At 34.7% G+C, this 16,686-nt stretch overlaps 3 protein-coding genes across 3 annotated transcripts; 1 reads left to right on the forward strand and 2 right to left on the reverse strand.

The window, feature by feature from the left end:
- The first annotated feature begins 247 nt into the window (after positions 1-247).
- LOC111436077 (putative clathrin assembly protein At4g40080) lies at positions 248-1,623 on the forward strand. The gene has a single exon (XM_023073771.1). The coding sequence runs from the start codon at positions 337-339 to the stop codon at positions 1,519-1,521; it is 1,185 nt and encodes a 394-aa protein (XP_022929539.1). The 5' UTR covers positions 248-336; the 3' UTR covers positions 1,522-1,623.
- Positions 1,624-6,464: 4,841 nt separating this feature from the next.
- Positions 6,465-8,288, reverse strand: LOC111436078 (homeobox-leucine zipper protein ATHB-6-like). Its single transcript, XM_023073773.1, has 3 exons — positions 7,884-8,288; positions 7,314-7,687; positions 6,465-7,231 (listed from the first exon to the last, which is right to left on the reverse strand). Exons 1-3 carry the CDS (start codon positions 7,936-7,938, stop codon positions 6,737-6,739), a joined length of 924 nt encoding a protein of 307 aa, XP_022929541.1. The 5' UTR covers positions 7,939-8,288; the 3' UTR covers positions 6,465-6,736.
- Positions 8,289-10,615: 2,327 nt separating this feature from the next.
- LOC111436076 (protein DETOXIFICATION 27-like) lies at positions 10,616-16,243 on the reverse strand. Its single transcript, XM_023073770.1, has 8 exons — positions 15,809-16,243; positions 15,182-15,723; positions 15,016-15,102; positions 13,771-13,827; positions 11,724-11,962; positions 11,450-11,568; positions 11,293-11,382; positions 10,616-10,917 (listed from the first exon to the last, which is right to left on the reverse strand). The coding sequence occupies exons 1-8, from the start codon at positions 16,073-16,075 to the stop codon at positions 10,861-10,863; spliced, it is 1,458 nt and encodes a 485-aa protein (XP_022929538.1). The 5' UTR covers positions 16,076-16,243; the 3' UTR covers positions 10,616-10,860.
- Positions 16,244-16,686: the final 443 nt, after the last annotated feature.

The raw sequence follows: 16,686 nt of genomic DNA on the forward strand, positions 1-16,686 counted from the left end.
TGTCACTGTCAATACCAACATGGTGCTCCTCTTTTTTGTTTAACATCATATTTAAACATGTTTTACTTGAAGTAATTCAATATTGAGTGCCCGCTTGGAAAGACTCATTTTGATGTGTCAGATCTTAATTGAGTGCCTTTCTGGAAGAACTCATTTTGATATGTGTCAGATCATTACCGAGGTATGAATATAAAACACAAGTAGTATTGCAAATGGTATTGGTGGTATTAATTTAACGAGAATAGTAATGCAAATGGTACGAGTTTTTATTTTTTTATTGTCATATGGACTTATGTTCCATTCTAATATAAAAAGAAAAGAACATCAAATAAAACAATGATAAAACAAGATTACATCTTCCTTCTGCGCCCTCCAATTCCATACCCAATTCTCCTCTGTTCTGCTCTGTTCTGCTCTGCTCTGCTTTCAATGGTGCGCACAAAAAAGCTCAGTTCCCTAATTGGACTCATCAAAGACAAAGCCTCTCAAAGCAAAGCTGCCCTTCTCGCCAAGCCCAACATCCTCTCCTTCCAGCTCGCTCTCCTCCGAGCCACTACGCACGACCCACACGCGCCGCCCACTCACAAGGACCTCTCTGTTCTTCTCTCTCTTGGCAAAACCTCACGCGCCACCGCTGCTGCTGCCCTTGAAGTCTTAATGGACCGTCTCCAGAGTACCCAAAACTCCGCCGTCGCCCTCAAGTGCCTAATCGCCATCCATCACATCATCAAGAACGGCGACTTCATTCTACAAGACCAGCTCTCTGTTTTTCCCTTCACCGGCGGTAGAAATTACCTTAAACTCTCCGATTTCCGCGACAGTTCCAATCCGATTTCTTGGGAGCTTTCCTCTTGGGTTCGATGGTACGCCCAATACATCGAAACGGTTTTGTGTATTTCCCGAATTTTGGGGTTTTTTTTTGTGGGTTCTTCGAGTTCAAACGCAGAGAGGGAGAAAAAAACAGAGCAGATTTCTGGTTTTTTTAACTCCGATTTGCTTAAAGAAACCGAATCTCTGATGGGTTTGATCGAAGAAGTCTCGAAAATGCCTCACTGTTTGCATCTGAATGGAAACGGATTAGTGGATAAGATCTACGCCTTTGTCGGTGAGGATTACTTGTCGGCTACGAAGGAAATTTCAAACCGAGTTACTGAGTTTCGGCAGCGACTCGGTTGCCTGAGCTTCGGCGAATCGGTGGAGTTGGTTTGCGCGTTGAAACGGCTGGAGGATTGCAAAGAAAAGCAATCGAGGGGTATTTCTGGAAATCACGAAATTTTATTGAAGGGATTTTGGGGTTCCATTAGAGAGATCAGGAATTTGATTGGGGAGTCCAAGGATCCTCGGGAGACCGGTAAATTGGGCCGGACGAAGAGCAGGATGAGCGACTCGGGCCGGTTTATGGACCAGGATAACGCTAAACTTTATCGCCACTCGGTTCGGTTCGGTTCGGAGCGGTTTGATTTCACCTGTAAAGGGATTCCGGTTCTTGGTATAACGGAATCATATTTATTGCTCAAATGATTGTATTGTTATGGAGAGACGGCGTTATTTTGTAGATAAGTTTTGTGTGGATAAAAATTTATATTTTTACCATAGATTTAAAAAATTGTATCAATTTTACTGCGGCTCAATAATAATTATTATAATTTTAGTCTTAAACTCGGACTTATTTTAATGCAAAAAATTGTCAATAAAAATTAAAAATAAGGATTTCAATGGTCTCGATCAAAAAATTTATGGTTGAGTTAGATTTTTCGATATGAGTTGCGCTGAATTTGTGGAATATAAAAAATTCGATTCGATTTGTCTGACAAAGAATTTCGCTACCGTAGGATCATTATAGTTACGGTTGCCGTTCACTATGGTTTCGTTTCACCAGTTTCCCTTATCATCAGATCACCAACTTCCTTGACCATCCGACACTGGGTAGGTGTCAACCAGCATACATGCTCTTACGACTTTACAGAGACTTGTGTGTTTGATAAACAATCTCTTGGGCTTGGTCACTACGACCCCCTTTGTGAGGAGACACCACTTCTCCCATGTTACAAGGCTATTTTGTTGAGTTCCTTAAAGATAGTTGTCCGTGCCCCTAAGTATTCTTTACCTACCCACTTGTGTTAGTGGTACAGGTCATTCAAATTTTTTGAGAGAGTATGGTATAGGTTACTCCAGTGCCGTAGCATATAGTACTCGGATCACTAATCACCCAACCCGTGTACTCCTACGAATTACATCATAATTTAGTTTAATTCCATTTGGGCTAAAACATCCAAATAGGCCCAACTAGTGAACAATAGTCATAACCAGCCCAAAACTAAGCCCAGTTTTGAGGTAATTTGAAAACAAAACAATATTATTATTATTATTAAGGTACAAAATTCATTGTTTTGGCTATTTAATAAACACCTAAATGTATAGAATAAATAAATAAACACCAACCCATACTCCCACACCGTCCATCCAGGCTCGGATAAGGAAGTCTTTCCCGTCTTCATCTTTGTCTTTGGGTCACAATTCCTCTCGAGGTTTAATGAAACAATTATGAATGGAATCGGCGAGAGATATATTCTCAAGTGGGGAGTAGTTAGTCACTTGGAAAATTTTGACGAGTTGAACTACAAGCTGCTAATTTTTTTCCCCACTTATAGACATTACAATACACTATGTATAATACTGCTACACTTCGCTCTACTTAAAGATTATTCCAAGAAAACCTTAAGTGATATTTGTGGAGAGGCCAGACAATTTATTCTTAAATTAATTAATTAGTTTTATGGTTTCATAACCCATTTTCAATCAAATAAATTTATCCTCTTAATATTTATTTATTTTTGGTACAAAATTTAAAAAAATGGAGTTGCTTTCAATCATTACTTTTTTTCTTATTTGAAAAAGACTTCCAATCTATTTTTGAAGTAAAAAAATAAAAAAAAATAGAAATTATAAATTAAAAAATAATTTTTCCTATATATATATATATATATATATATTTTAAAAGTCTTGGTAAATGGTCAACTAAATTTTGGTGTTCATAAACAGTTTCCTGGGAAAAACTGTTTTGTTTTAATATATATAAATTAATTAATTAAAGAGAAAATAAATAAATAAATTGAAATATGGAAGAAATTGGGATGTCGCTTTCATTCTCACTGAAATTTCAGCTTTGGAATTCTGTCGTATTCACATTTCTTTAATTTAATTAATTGATTCCTCTCGGCGTAGCTCACCAGCCGCCGTTTCAGCTCTTTATCAACTGCTGAATTACAACATTCTCCCTTCCAAATTTCTAATTTACCCATCACTATAGGGTTATTTTTGTCCATCTGCCTTTTTTTCTTTTAATTTTTATTTCCTCCATTTCGAGATATTTTAAGTATTAAAAAATGATTTATTTTTTTTTATATTTCAAATTATTCAAAATCTTCCATTATTATTAATTTTAAAATTAAATTAAAACAAATAGCCCATTAAATCCAAACCCTAATCTAAAATTAGCCCTGGGAATTAAATTTGATGCATGTTTGATTCCGATAGACTTATCCGATAAAAGAAGTGTAATGGTTAATCAGCCAAAAGTCGTGAACGAAATTTTTAAATGTTAATCCTGTTGAAGATTATTGGGAGTGAGTCCCACATTGATTAGTGGAAGATCATGAGTTTATAAGTAAGAAATACTATCTCTGTTGGTATGAGGTTTTTTGGAGAAGCTCAAAGCAAAGTCACGAGAACTTATGCTCAAAGTGGAGAATCGTGATTCCTAACAAACCCACTAGAAGAGAAAATATGATTAAGGTAGTTTTGTGACATAGAGAGAACCCTAATAGTGGAGCATACCACCAATTTGTGAGCTAACTTCTAAAAGATTCTTTATCTAATGATATTTATTTATTTTTAATTGGTTTTAATTACTATATTAATAATTTGGTGGATAAATAAAGAAATAAAAAAAAAAAAAGAGAGAGAGAGAGAGAGATGCATAAATTGTGGGGGAGTGGGTGAATCAAACCATTTTTTTAAATGCATAAAAGCAAAATTAGAGTCCTTGAATTGAATTTCCACTTTATATTTTAACCAATGAAACATTGCCACGTGTGAAGAACTCGTATGAAGACATGTGGCACTTCTCAAAATGAATAATATGATTCTCCGGTCATTGTTCAGCATAAGTGATATCAAAGTTATACCCTAATCAAGAAATGATAAGCTCTCAAAAGATACAAGAATGGTAGAGATTCAGGAGATTCGATGCAACTAAGTTTTTATTAGTTAAACCCTAGACCTTAAATTTTTGGAAAATTGAAAATTTGTGTCAGATTCGTGGTTTGACCCAACCAACTGTTACAATCCAACCAAATCCTATCTACTTTTAAGATAATATATGTAAATGATTGGAACCTATGAATGTTTGAAATTATTAATGTAACATAAAATTTTATAAAATAATTAGAAATAATAATTGGCCGACCCATTCAAATATCTATAAAAAAAAAAAAAAAAATCCAAAAGAGGGAATTGAGAGCTGTCACCAATCAAGAGGCTTCTTAGAAAAGTCACTCAATCCTATCCGTCCACTTGTATTAATTTTTAATATTTTGTTTCAAAAATATTTTTTATATTATAAAAAGATTTTTAAAAAGTTTTAATCTTTTCAAAATATTTATAATTTTAAAAATATTAATAAATATAACAATTTTTAATTATATTATTAATGCTAATTTTAAAATTTTAATCAATATTTTTTAAACATAGTATTAAATACAAGGGTATAACATATTTTTAGACTTTTTTTTTTTAATTTACGAATATTTTTATTAAATTAATATAATATTAAATAAACATATATTTAATAGTTTAAAAATTTATGAGAAGAAGGTAAGAGGGATTTGTAATATGAATATAAAAAAATCAATTTTATTTTATATTTTTGTCCGTTTGTAGTGACGGTGACGTGTTTCTGTTTAAATGATACATGGGACCCGCAATCACATGCCTGGCGTGGGGCCCACTCCTATCTTTTTGGTAGTATAGCTTTGAAAGTGGGTCCCACGCCTTTTTCTTTTATTATTATTTATTTATTTATTTAAATAATAAGCAAAGTTGCGTTTCCAAACCCTCCCTCTCTCTCCATCTGTTTCCCCATCCCATACACTGCCTCCACTATGAGGTGCAAGCCTTCACACCAATTTAAAATAAAAATAACTAAATGACCAAAATGCCCTTTTCTTTCTTTTATTATTGGATTGGCTGAAATGGGAATTAAATAGATTTTGAATAGTAGTAAGGATTAAAATGTTTTTAAATAGAAAAAGAAAAGGAAAAAGGGGAATAGTATTATTATAGAAATAAAAATTAAAATAAAAAATGAAGGGAGAAATGTGTAATTTAGCAGAAGAAGGCGGGAAAAAAATCAGAGATTTAGGAGAAACAGATAGAGGTCCCATCACCGTACACGTGTACGTGAAAGAGTGGTCAGAGTACGTACGCACAATCACTACAGCTTCAACCGCACGATACTAGACACGTAAGCGCCCATGTGCTCCTCTTTCTCTCTTGCCCCCTCCCCCTCAATATATATTTAAATTAATTCATTTATAAATTTTAATTAACATTTTATTTTAATATTATGATTGAATTTAATTTATTGATTACCATGTAATTTTGTTTTAGATTAAAGATTGATTTTAAAAAATGTAAATATAGATTAATTAAAGAAAGAAAAAAAAAAGTGGTTTTGTTTGTGTGCAAGAAAAAGGCAGGAGTTGGGTTGGGTCGGGTCCGAGTTGGCTTGACTTTTAAGGCATAAAGTTGGGGGATGGTTTAGGGTGCGTTAAAAAAGTTGCGACTCCCAATACACACGTCTTTTTGGGATCCAATCATCCCTCTCCTTTTTGTTTTTCTTTACAATGGACGTGGGATCTTACAACCTATCCCTTCGAGGTCTAATGTCCTCGCTAGCCGTTTTGTGTCTGGCTCTAATACTATTTGTGACACCCCTATTGAGAGTGAGTCACACGTTAGCTAATTTGGAGAACGATCACGAATTTATAAGTAAAAGAATACATCTTCATTGGTATGAGGCAGAAGCCCAAACCAAAGTTGTGGAAGCTTTTGTTTAAGGTGAATAACATCGTACCATTGTGGAGAGTCATGATTCCAACCAAACCCACCAAAGCAAAGCCATGAGAGCTTATGCTCAAAGTGGACAATATCATACCAGTGTGAAGAATATCATACCATTGCGGAGAATCAGAGAATACCATACCATTACGGAGAGTCGTGATTCCAACCAAACCCTCAAAGTGGGCAATATCGTACCGTACCAGTGTATAGAGTCGTAATTCCTAACAACCCCAACCAAACCCATCTTACATATTGTCCATTTTAATCCGTTACACTACTCATTTTTATATTTTGGTTGTTACGAGCTTCGAGAATTGAGCTCAACTTTGTAAAGTTTTGTTTAGACGACGGCAAAAGAACGGACACTATGATTATTTTCTCCATTACATCATTTTCTAAACCCTGTTTGATCTTCTCTCTTTTTCTTTTTCTGGTTTTAATTTTTACAGCGTAGATTTCTGTTACGATCTCCTCATTTTCCATGGAAGAAGAACAGGAAAAAAGGACCACCTCAATTTCTCCAATTCGATCATCTTCTTCCTTCATCGCGACGCACACAAATTCCCAAATCTACTTTTTTTCTATTATTATTCTCTTAAATTCCGCCATGGATTCAGCTCCACCAGTGCAGAGTCGGAGCTTGCTCATCGGAAAAGAAGTTACAAGCCTCCTCTCCGCCGAAGAAATTATGCTCCTCCATTTTCGGAAACATCATCTGGGTTTGTTGATACCCCTTTTGAAACTGCAAGTAATTCAGCGCCGTCGTCGCGCGGTTCAGTTTCACGCCAGCGGTGGCGATGGACGGAGATGATGGAGGTATCGCTCCCGTCATGAAATGGTTGTTGTTCTGCAACACTCCCGGTGAAGAAACACCGGCCGTCGGGCTGTAATCTTCGTTTAAAATCGCGCTCGAATCGCTGTCGGATGACCCATCTTTTGTTGGTGGCTCATCCCCTTCTCCGCCATTGTTGTTGAAGCTTCTCGCCGGTGGAACAGAGAAGTCATCGGTAATTTCCGGCTTAGTTTGTTCGATCAAAGCATTTTCAGAATCGGCCGGCACCAACATCTCTGAGTTATCTTCTTGAATCTTTGCTTTCAATTCCCGAATCTGCTAACATAAATTTACAGAGTTCATAATGATTACAACATTTCTGAACATTCAAAAAACAGGGGAGGGCTATAATTTTTACCTCTTTGAGAAGAGCTTGATTATCATTTTGGAGAGCTTCAAAACTGAGTTTAAGATTGTCGTAATTGGTTTTAAGAACACCATAATCTCTTTCTAATTGCTTAGTTTTCCATCTAGCTCGACGATTTTGGAACCAAACAGCCACTTGTCGAGGCTGTAATCCAAGTTCTTGAGCAAGCTTCAATTTCCTCTCTGGTTCGAGCTTATTTTCAACTTCGAAATTCTTCTCTAACGCCTTAACTTGCTCCACACCAAGTCGCCTTTTCTTCTCAGAAACATGCCCTAATTCTTCCTCATCAAACCCATCAAGCATACACTGGAATTCCATCTCATAAACATGGTTACTGTTCTTATTTCTCGGACTCTGTTCTTGATCTGTACACAAAATTGGCAAAGAATTACTCAAAAATCCATCGAATCTTGCAAAACCCAGAAAGGAAACAAGCCGATTGGTTGATTGATTGATTGACCATAAGTCGGAGGAGACAGAAAAAGAAACCCACATGGGTTTGTCTGTAAATTACAAGTACAAAAACAAAAGGGGGAAGAAATTGGTGGTTTTAATGTAAACCTGATGTTGGGGAAATGGAGATGAGTGCAGCCATGGAATCTGATCGTCTCTTCATGATTGCGAATCAGCACAAAATTAAACACACAGAAAACTTAGAAGATGAAGACGATGATGATTTTAATGATTGTTCTTGGTTTGTTTTCAAGTGTCTGAACTATTTGTTGAACAGAGCTGCTCACAATCACTGTACAAATTGTTGCTTCTTCCTGCTTCATCATCATTGTTGTTGAAGATTTCTTCTCCCTCAGAACCCATTTTAGAAGATTACAGGCAAAAACCAGAAGAAAAACGGATCAAATTAAGCAAAAAAAAAACATGGAAATAGAAGAGAAATGGGAAGGATGATGATGATGAGTGAAGCAAGCAAGCCAGTTCAGAACCCAGGTGGCCTTCCTGCTTTCTCTCTCTTTAAATAAATCAAACTTGGGTTACAATTTGACTGCGGTTAGGTCATGCTGGAGTTCCCATTCCCATTTCCCATTTCCCAAATCCCAAATGAAATTAACTCTAAATTGCAATCCAAATGCAACTTTCTTCTCACCGTCTCGGCTCGGCTCGGCTCGAGCATGGGGATTTAAGCCGGTAAAATTTGGTTGGCGTCAGCGTATCGTCACAACGGAGTTGTCTGTCCAACTAATCGACAATCCCCAAATCCTGAAAAAATTGCTTTTTTTTTTTACTCCTCCAAGCGTGGGGTAATTTTTTTTTTTTTCACAAATTACCACCCTAGTAAAATCACATTTACCACGCCACGACCCCCGCACACTCTTTTTCTTAACTTGATTTTTTAGAATATTTGGTGAAACTTGTGTTCGGGTTAGATATGCATACAATCGTAAAAAAAAAATAATAATAAAATATGATAAATCAACGGATCTATAAATTATTCAAAACTGGTCAATTTTCGCGCATGCTATGAAAATAAAACTACAAGTCCGTGGTCACTCTCGTACACACAGATGGGTAATTACGACGATTCTCATATAACAGTACGATTTATACGTATGCACAACATCATAGATCAACGATGTGCATACATATCTAGGTGAATTGAATTAGGACAAATAAACCTTGAAAATGAAATCAACACGAAAAATTGAGTCATACGGGTCTAGCTTAATCGAATTGTTGACTTATTCATTGACTATTGACCTAGCGAACCATGACCGAACCAAATCGAACCATTCGGTAAATATTGGGAACCTTAAAATGTAATTTACCCTTAATTTTTTTTCACTTTTTTTCACTTTACTCCTAAGAGTAAAAGGCCATTTTTTTCCCATAAAAATACAAGAATATTTTAAAGACATATAATTTATTTTTCTTTATTATCTATTTTTTTAATGATTTGTTCGCACGTGCATATGACATCAAGTTAATGGTCACATCAAGTTATTAACAAAAATGAGGCCTTTTATTTTCCTTCTTTATAAAATATACTAAATTACACGACTTTAGAACCAAACAAACCAATTAAAAGACACAAAATAAATAATTTATTTTATGAAGTTTGAATTTTTTTTAAAAATATTAATATTTAAAATATTTATTTATTTATAAAAAACTATGTCTAATAAAATATTATCATAAATTCAATAATATTTCGAATATAATTTTAATAAAATTTAAATTTAAATATTAGAACACAGTGGGATAGAGTAGGGATTAGAATCATATCTCTTGTCCGAGCCATATCTCTTGCCTAGGTTTAAGGGGAAATCTCATGCTTTCCCTCATTTGTCATTTAAATAAGAAGTCTTCTCGTTCAAGGCAAGTTCCTACGGGACAATGTCTGTGTGCACATCCAAAGATAAAAATCAAAATTTCAAAGTTTTAGGTCCCGTTATAGTCATAGTAACAATAATCATGGTTTCATGGAGACATAAGTAAGTGAACAGCTTCTATCGTTAATTAATTCTACTGCTTGATTGAATTTTGAAAGATCATCGTAACACAACACGAAAGTCTAGTCTAATTATATTTTAGAAGCTGGATTGTTACATCTAAACCTCCATTTTAATCGAAATCATTAAATAAAATCTAAATTAAAAGACGGGTATTTTCAAAAAAAATAATAATAAGGAAATAAAAATAAGGTGATATTATGTTATGTTAAGCTATATATGTTACCAACCAAATTACAACCATGCATTCCCTTTTTTTTTTTTTTACAAAAACTTCAAAAACTAAATTTTTTATAAATTTCACTTTTAAATATTTTTACAAAAACTCAAAAATATTTTTATTATGAATGCACATTTCAAAAATATTTTGAACTTTAAAAAAAAAATAATAATAATAAATTTAAAGATAATATATGAGAGGTCGATATACCCTCTTCGTCTATATATTGACAGTAAGATTTTATTTTATTTTATTTTAATAAAAATAAAGGTGTCGATACTACTTTAAAATTCCATGGACATTTTTAACCTTTTACGAAGAGTATTTTTAAAATAAAATATTAACGATTTTTTATTTAAAAAACTAACTTTTTAAAGTGGAAAGATATCATTCAAATTATTGAAAATATTTTTTTATTAATTTAGTATTTTATGAGAATTGAATTAATTACAGATTCTTGAATTTAATGAGTAATAACAAGTGTAGCATGTTTATAAATTGTCTCTTCTATTTGTATGCTATATATATATATATACTAAACTAATTGTAAAAAGAATAATTAAATGCATTTATTAATACGAATAATTTAAGAGGTATAAATTAAACATTCATTTAAAATATTTTATAATGACACCACGAACTTAAACGTTTATAATAAAGTCGCTAAAACAAAATAACGAAAAATAAGTAAGAAGATAAAATATTGCCGTGATCTAATCTACCCTAATTTCAGTTTTATGGTTGTTATTGTAACGTAGTTATTCATACAAAAGTATTTTACATTTATCTAAAAAATAAGAATAACACGTGACTTGAGTATTTTAAGAAATAATTAGTACGTATATTATTAGTCTCACTGGTCTTGAGTTTCTTCTGCCAACTTCCTAATGTGCAAGCTTGTTCTCTCGGCCTGAAAATTAATCAATTGTAACCCAATGAAATTAATATATAAATATATATATATTGATAAATTGAAAGTTTAGGATTCGATTAGACATCAAGTTTAAAAATATATAAATTATTTTTTATTACGTCATGCACGTGTTAAATATAAAATTGAAAGTTAAAGTTAAAGTTTATAATTTAATGTTAATTTTATAAATTAAGTCCGATTGTAAATTTTAGTCTTTGAATCTTTATATATAATATTAATGGGTATTTTTTAACTTTTTAAAAAAGTTTAAAGGTATTAATGAAACTTTTTAAATTTTGAAGGTATTTTCGAAATGAAGTATTAAGAGTTTCTATCTAAAATTAACGGTAAGAGTATTCTCTTGAAGGATACCTCCCGATCCCAATCGCATCGAATGGTCATAATGCACAATACCAACGTTTGAATTGCGGTTCCACCGAATATCATTCCGGCCCATATACCCTAATTTTCAACACCATTAGTAACGCAAAAACGTGATGCTATACAAAAAGATGAATAAGAAGAATACCATAACTCCTTGGTTGAAGCCCCAACCCATCACAATCCCGAGAGGTAATCCAATTAAGTAATAGCAACCTAAGTTAACATACGCAACGTATGATTGCCACCCCGAACCAACTGCCACGCCTGCTCGAAATAAACGTTCAATTATACAAAAGATTCTTCACCTTCTTACTTTCTTTTAGAATATGTGTTTGAATGTTCAAAAGTTTCGTTAATCTCTTAAATTTTGTTAGATGAACACAATTTTTCAAATTTGCGTTTTTGAAAGATTAACGTACCGGAAAGAACGGGTTGAATGCTGTTGAGAAGGATGGTGAAAGCCAAGAGGATGGATAGCTTGTTTACTTCCTTTAGAACCACTTGACTAGAAGTGAATATCAAAGCGATCTGAGTGTCGAATGTGATGATGATTATCCAAAAAAATAGCCCAATTACGACCGATGTCCCGACCGCCACCATTGTTGCAAACCTTGCTCCTTTCCCATTTCCAGCTCCCAGCTCATTTGCCACCCTAACTCTATAAACACAAGAAGATTTATGGGCTCGGTTGACACCAAGATTAATAAAAACTAGTCTAAATTGGACAATATCATATCATTATAGAGACATGTGGATGGTTCTATTGTTCGTAATTGTAACAACCCAAGTCCACCGCTTGAAAATATTGTCCGTTTTGGCCCGTTATGTATCGCCGTCGACTTTACAGTTTTGAAATGCGTCAATTAAGGAAAGTTTTCTGCTTCTATAAGGAATGATTCGTTCCCCTCTCCAACTAACGTGGGATCTCACAGGGGGTCCAACGTCTTCGTTGACACACCGCATGGTATCTGACTCAGATACTATTTGTAACCGATCAAACCCACTGCTAGTAGATATTGTCCACTTTAACCCGTTACATATCGCGTTTGTTCCTCTCTCTAACCGATGTGGGGCGAAGGCTATTCTGAGATCCCACCTTCGTTGGAGAGGGAAACAAATCATTCCTTATAGAGATGTAGAAGCCTCTCCCTGATAGACGCGTTTTAAAACTGTGAAGTTGACAACGATATGTAATGGGTCAAAACAAACAATATCTACCAGCAGTGGCTTGGACTGTTACAAATGGTATCAAAGTCAGTTATCGGACGGTGCGAGACACTAGTCGGAGTAGGGCTAGACCCTCTACATAGTGGCACGTTTTAAAACCACGAAGTTGACGACAATATGTAACGAGCCAAAACGAATAATATCTACTAGTGATAAACTTGAACTGTTACAACAATAACACTCCCGTTCATACTGCATTACACCAAAAGAAATCAAAAGATAGGTTGAAGTTCAATCATGCATTGAATTATTATCATCTTTATTGGCATGAAAAGGGTAAAGCTATAGATATATATATATATATATATATATATATATATATATATATATATAAACACCTTTTGTTTTGTGTGTACACCTTTCTCCACTAAATTAGAAGGGTGATTTTTGTGTTTAATATGATACCAAACACCATATGATATATATCATTTCTTTCATAAATTAGACACCCTCCTTCCTTTTTTACCTTTCTTATAACCTAATTAAGTAATGAATGCTACATATCACTAACTAATTCTATTCGTCACTGTAATTTATTTCTAGTTAGAAATAGTTATGGAATATATGATATTAGTAATCTTCCCGAATATATTAGTTAGGGAATATATCCGAGATATTCTTAAATTTAAATAGTAGTATATTTTATTTTATTCTCAAGATTTAGTTAGTTTATATTTTCTTGGTATCTTGTATCTATTTAAAGGTCGTGAATATCAATGAAAATATAACCTTCTATCTCAATTCTATTTCTCATTCTTAAATCTGTACTGAGTATTGTTTATGAGTAATAATATTTTCATATCTATTCACATTTTTTTAATGGTAGATATTGTGTCAGAAGTTTCAAGTTTGATTCATAAACTTTCGAACTTTAATCAAATAGACCACTCAACTTTTAATTTTATGTTTTTGCATCAGTACGTCTTAAATTTTTAAATTTATATTTAATAGAATCTTTGACTTATTCGATATTTTAAAATAAATATTATATTAACAACTCCATTCAAACTGTTCATACAATTTTTTTTTAATAAGAGAAATATAAGAAAAAATAAACCAAAATGACATATTAAACCCTGACTTTGTTCTAAAAAAAAAGAAAAAGAAAATAATTAAATAAATAAAATGTAGATAAGGATGGGTTTGGAAGGATGCTGTTTGGCACATGCGATGTCATTATTAAAATAAAACAAGTGACTAAATAAAACGAGGAAGGAAGGGGCATATAAGTAAATTTACCCGGAACCGGCGAAGAACGCAAATGGGATCATCATTTCCCAGCCGTTGATCGTCATGCTGTGTTATATTATTGGAAATGTCGGGTGTTATGAGCAAATTCATGGAACAAAGAAAGAACACAAATTGAAAACGTAACTCTCTAGACTATGATGTTTTAATTAAACCTTATTATACGTGAATGAATGTCAACTAGATTCATGAATGTTTGATTTTTTTATTCCGTAAGTCTTTTGTGTCTGATAAAAATCTTATTAATACGGTGTGTATAGGGTTGGACTCAAGAAATTTTTAGGGTTGGACTCGAGAAATTTTTAGACGAACTCAAAATTTCGAGTTGGTTGAGTATAATAACCCAAACTCACTGTTATATCGACATCAACTTCACAATTTTGAAACGCGTCTACTAATGAGAGATTTACAGATTCTTGTAAACAGTGCTTCCTTACTCCTTCTAACCGATGTGGGATCTCACAATCCCATCCCCCTTGGGAGCCCAACGTCCTCACTGGCACACCGCTCGGTGTCTGACCCTGATACCATTTGTAACAGCCCAAACTCACCGCGAGTAGATATCGTCCGTTTTGGCTTATTACGTATCACTATTAATTCCTCATGATTTTAAAATGCATCTTTTAGAGATATGTTTTCCTACTTTTGTAAGAAAGGTTTCATTCCTCTCTTCATCTAATGTGGAATCTCACATTCAGGCTGTGACCGAGTAGGGTTCACAATCTAACTCAACCAAACTCTCTAGCTTTAGTTGAGTTGGGTCATGAAGTCACTGACACATGAAAAAGGGTAAAAATGTCATTTATGTAAATCTTAAAAATCCCAAGAAACTCAATTACCCAACATTTATACGTCACAACCCATCGCTACAAACCTCAAATATTTTTAATCTTCGTAACAATCTTAAAAATACTGTACGACTCACTTGGGTTATAAAACATAATTTTCGAGGCGATCAGATTGACCCATAAAAAAAACTCCAACATGGGTCAAACCAAATTTCCAATCTTCTAAAAATTCAACCTCACTCAAACCAAAAAAACCAAACCGAACTCAACTCAGCCCTTAGGATTTGAGTTTGATAGCAAGAATTTTCGAGTCACAAGAACACCCCCTACCTACCAGACACCGATTTAGTTGCAAATACAACCAAAATTTGAGTGTTCTTTGTTTGTTTATGAGGGATTGCACAAACAATGGATACTAAACAAATGACAAAAGGGTTAGATCTGTTACCATACAGACAAAGCATCCACTGCGAGCTTAGCATTCTCCAGATTCCCAGTCATCACTATCAATATTCTGTAATACCAATTCTCCAAACTGCAAAACATTTCAATATCTCAAATTCAAATCAATGACAAACAAAAACACAAACCCAATGAGAGAAAATGGATTAAACCAGAGCATGATCCCTGAAGCAGCCGACAATTTCACGAACTCCCAGAGACCAGAAAAAGCTTCAACGGAGAACCCAGGCCAGGTGAGAGGGCAGCCACCGCAGACGGCGTAAAAAAAAAGCCCCAAAACCAAAACCCACCACGAAATATTAGTGGTAATGGCGGTTCCGACGAGCCCAAGCTCCAGATTATAAACAAGCAACCAGCTGACCAAAACGTGCACCACCAACGCCACCAGCGAAACATAAGCAATCACCGCTGTCTTTAGCTGACTCTGTAGAAACCTCTGTACAGGAAATTGAATAGCAAAGCTGAAATGCAAAGGCACTAATAGCGCCGCCACTTTCCCTGCAAGCTCTGCCAAATCCGGCGGCTGCCCAAGAAGCAACAGAGCAGGGGTTGCAAATAAATAAATGGGCAAAATCAAAACAGAGCAAATGAACAGAACAATCCAAGAACGCTGCATGTAAATCCCCAACATGTGGAATTTCTTGGCTCCATAAGCTTGCCCACAAAGCGTCTCTAAGGCGCTGGCCATCCCCAACTGCAAAATCGGGTATTAATTTTATTAGGAATCACGACTCTATGATATTGTCCAGTTTGAGTATAAGAAGTTCAACGGAAATTACCAAGAGGCCGAAATCGAAGCCGACGATGACATTATTGGCGATGGACATTGCGGCAAGCTCGAGGTCGCCCAAATGGCCGGCGAAGGCTTGGGTGATGACCAGCATGGAGTAGGAGGCGAGGCGGCTGAAGATGGCTGGACCGACGATGTGCCAGAGCTTTTGGGACTCGACCCAAATCCTTGTCGGGAGGGCTCCATTGCCATTGTGTTTAGGCTTCGATTGCAAAAGGGGTACGGTGGATTCCTGTTCTATGATGTTTGTAGCCATTTTAAGAGACAGACAGAGAGAGAGAGATGGGAAGGAGAATAAATAGAGAAAAGGGGCGGTGTAAGGTATATTTGTGCAAGCAAAGATGGCGGCTGCTGACGGCCGACGGCTGAGGCTGCCCGTTTTTTCAACGCTTCTTTGGACACCAAGTCTAAGTTTTCCAAGTAAAGAGGCTGTTCAAATCCCCTTCAAACTAAATGAAAAATTACTATATTTTAGGTTGATGGAAGAGGAGAATGAAAAGTTGCTCATTTTGAGACTAACAGCTATGCATAACGAGCTAAAGTAGACAATAACTACTTGTGGTGGACGTGAACGGTTATAAATTTTTTTATTCGAACAAAGAATAAAAAGAAATATTCATAATAATTAAATGAGTTTAGAAACATATATTTGTCGTAGATATAAAATAGAGAGGAGGGTTAGGTTACTAATTCAACCAACCCGAACATTTGGGTTGGTCTAAAAAATTCCTTCAACCCAATCAAACCCGCTCATGTACACCCCTAACTCCAATAACCCTTTGACAACTCAACCTCACACTCAAATCTATTGACTCAACCTCAAACGTCTTTTCTTCCTCTTTTATTTTTTTCTCTTTCTTCCTCTAT

This window comes from Cucurbita moschata, unplaced genomic scaffold (assembly GCF_002738365.1).
Source record: "Cucurbita moschata cultivar Rifu unplaced genomic scaffold, Cmos_1.0 Cmo_Scf00051, whole genome shotgun sequence".
NCBI lineage: Eukaryota > Viridiplantae > Streptophyta > Magnoliopsida > Cucurbitales > Cucurbitaceae > Cucurbita > Cucurbita moschata.

Coding starts and splice junctions, on each gene's coding strand:
- LOC111436078 (XM_023073773.1), bottom strand. CDS start 7,938: ATGAAGAGACGATCAGATTCCATGGCTGCACTCATCTCCATTTCCCCA. Junction 7,688..7,883: donor CTCCATTTCCCCAACATCAG/GTTTACATTAAA, acceptor TTTTGTGTACAG/ATCAAGAACAGAGTCCGAGA. Junction 7,232..7,313: donor ATCAAGCTCTTCTCAAAGAG/GTAAAAATTATA, acceptor TTATGTTAGCAG/ATTCGGGAATTGAAAGCAAA.
- LOC111436077 (XM_023073771.1), top strand. CDS start 337: ATGATAAAACAAGATTACATCTTCCTTCTGCGCCCTCCAATTCCATAC.
- LOC111436076 (XM_023073770.1), bottom strand. CDS start 16,075: ATGGCTACAAACATCATAGAACAGGAATCCACCGTACCCCTTTTGCAA. Junction 15,103..15,181: donor GCTTCAGGGATCATGCTCTG/GTTTAATCCATT, acceptor AATGTTTTGCAG/TTTGGAGAATTGGTATTACA. Junction 10,918..11,292: donor GATGCGATTGGGATCGGGAG/GTATCCTTCAAG, acceptor ATTAATTTTCAG/GCCGAGAGAACAAGCTTGCA.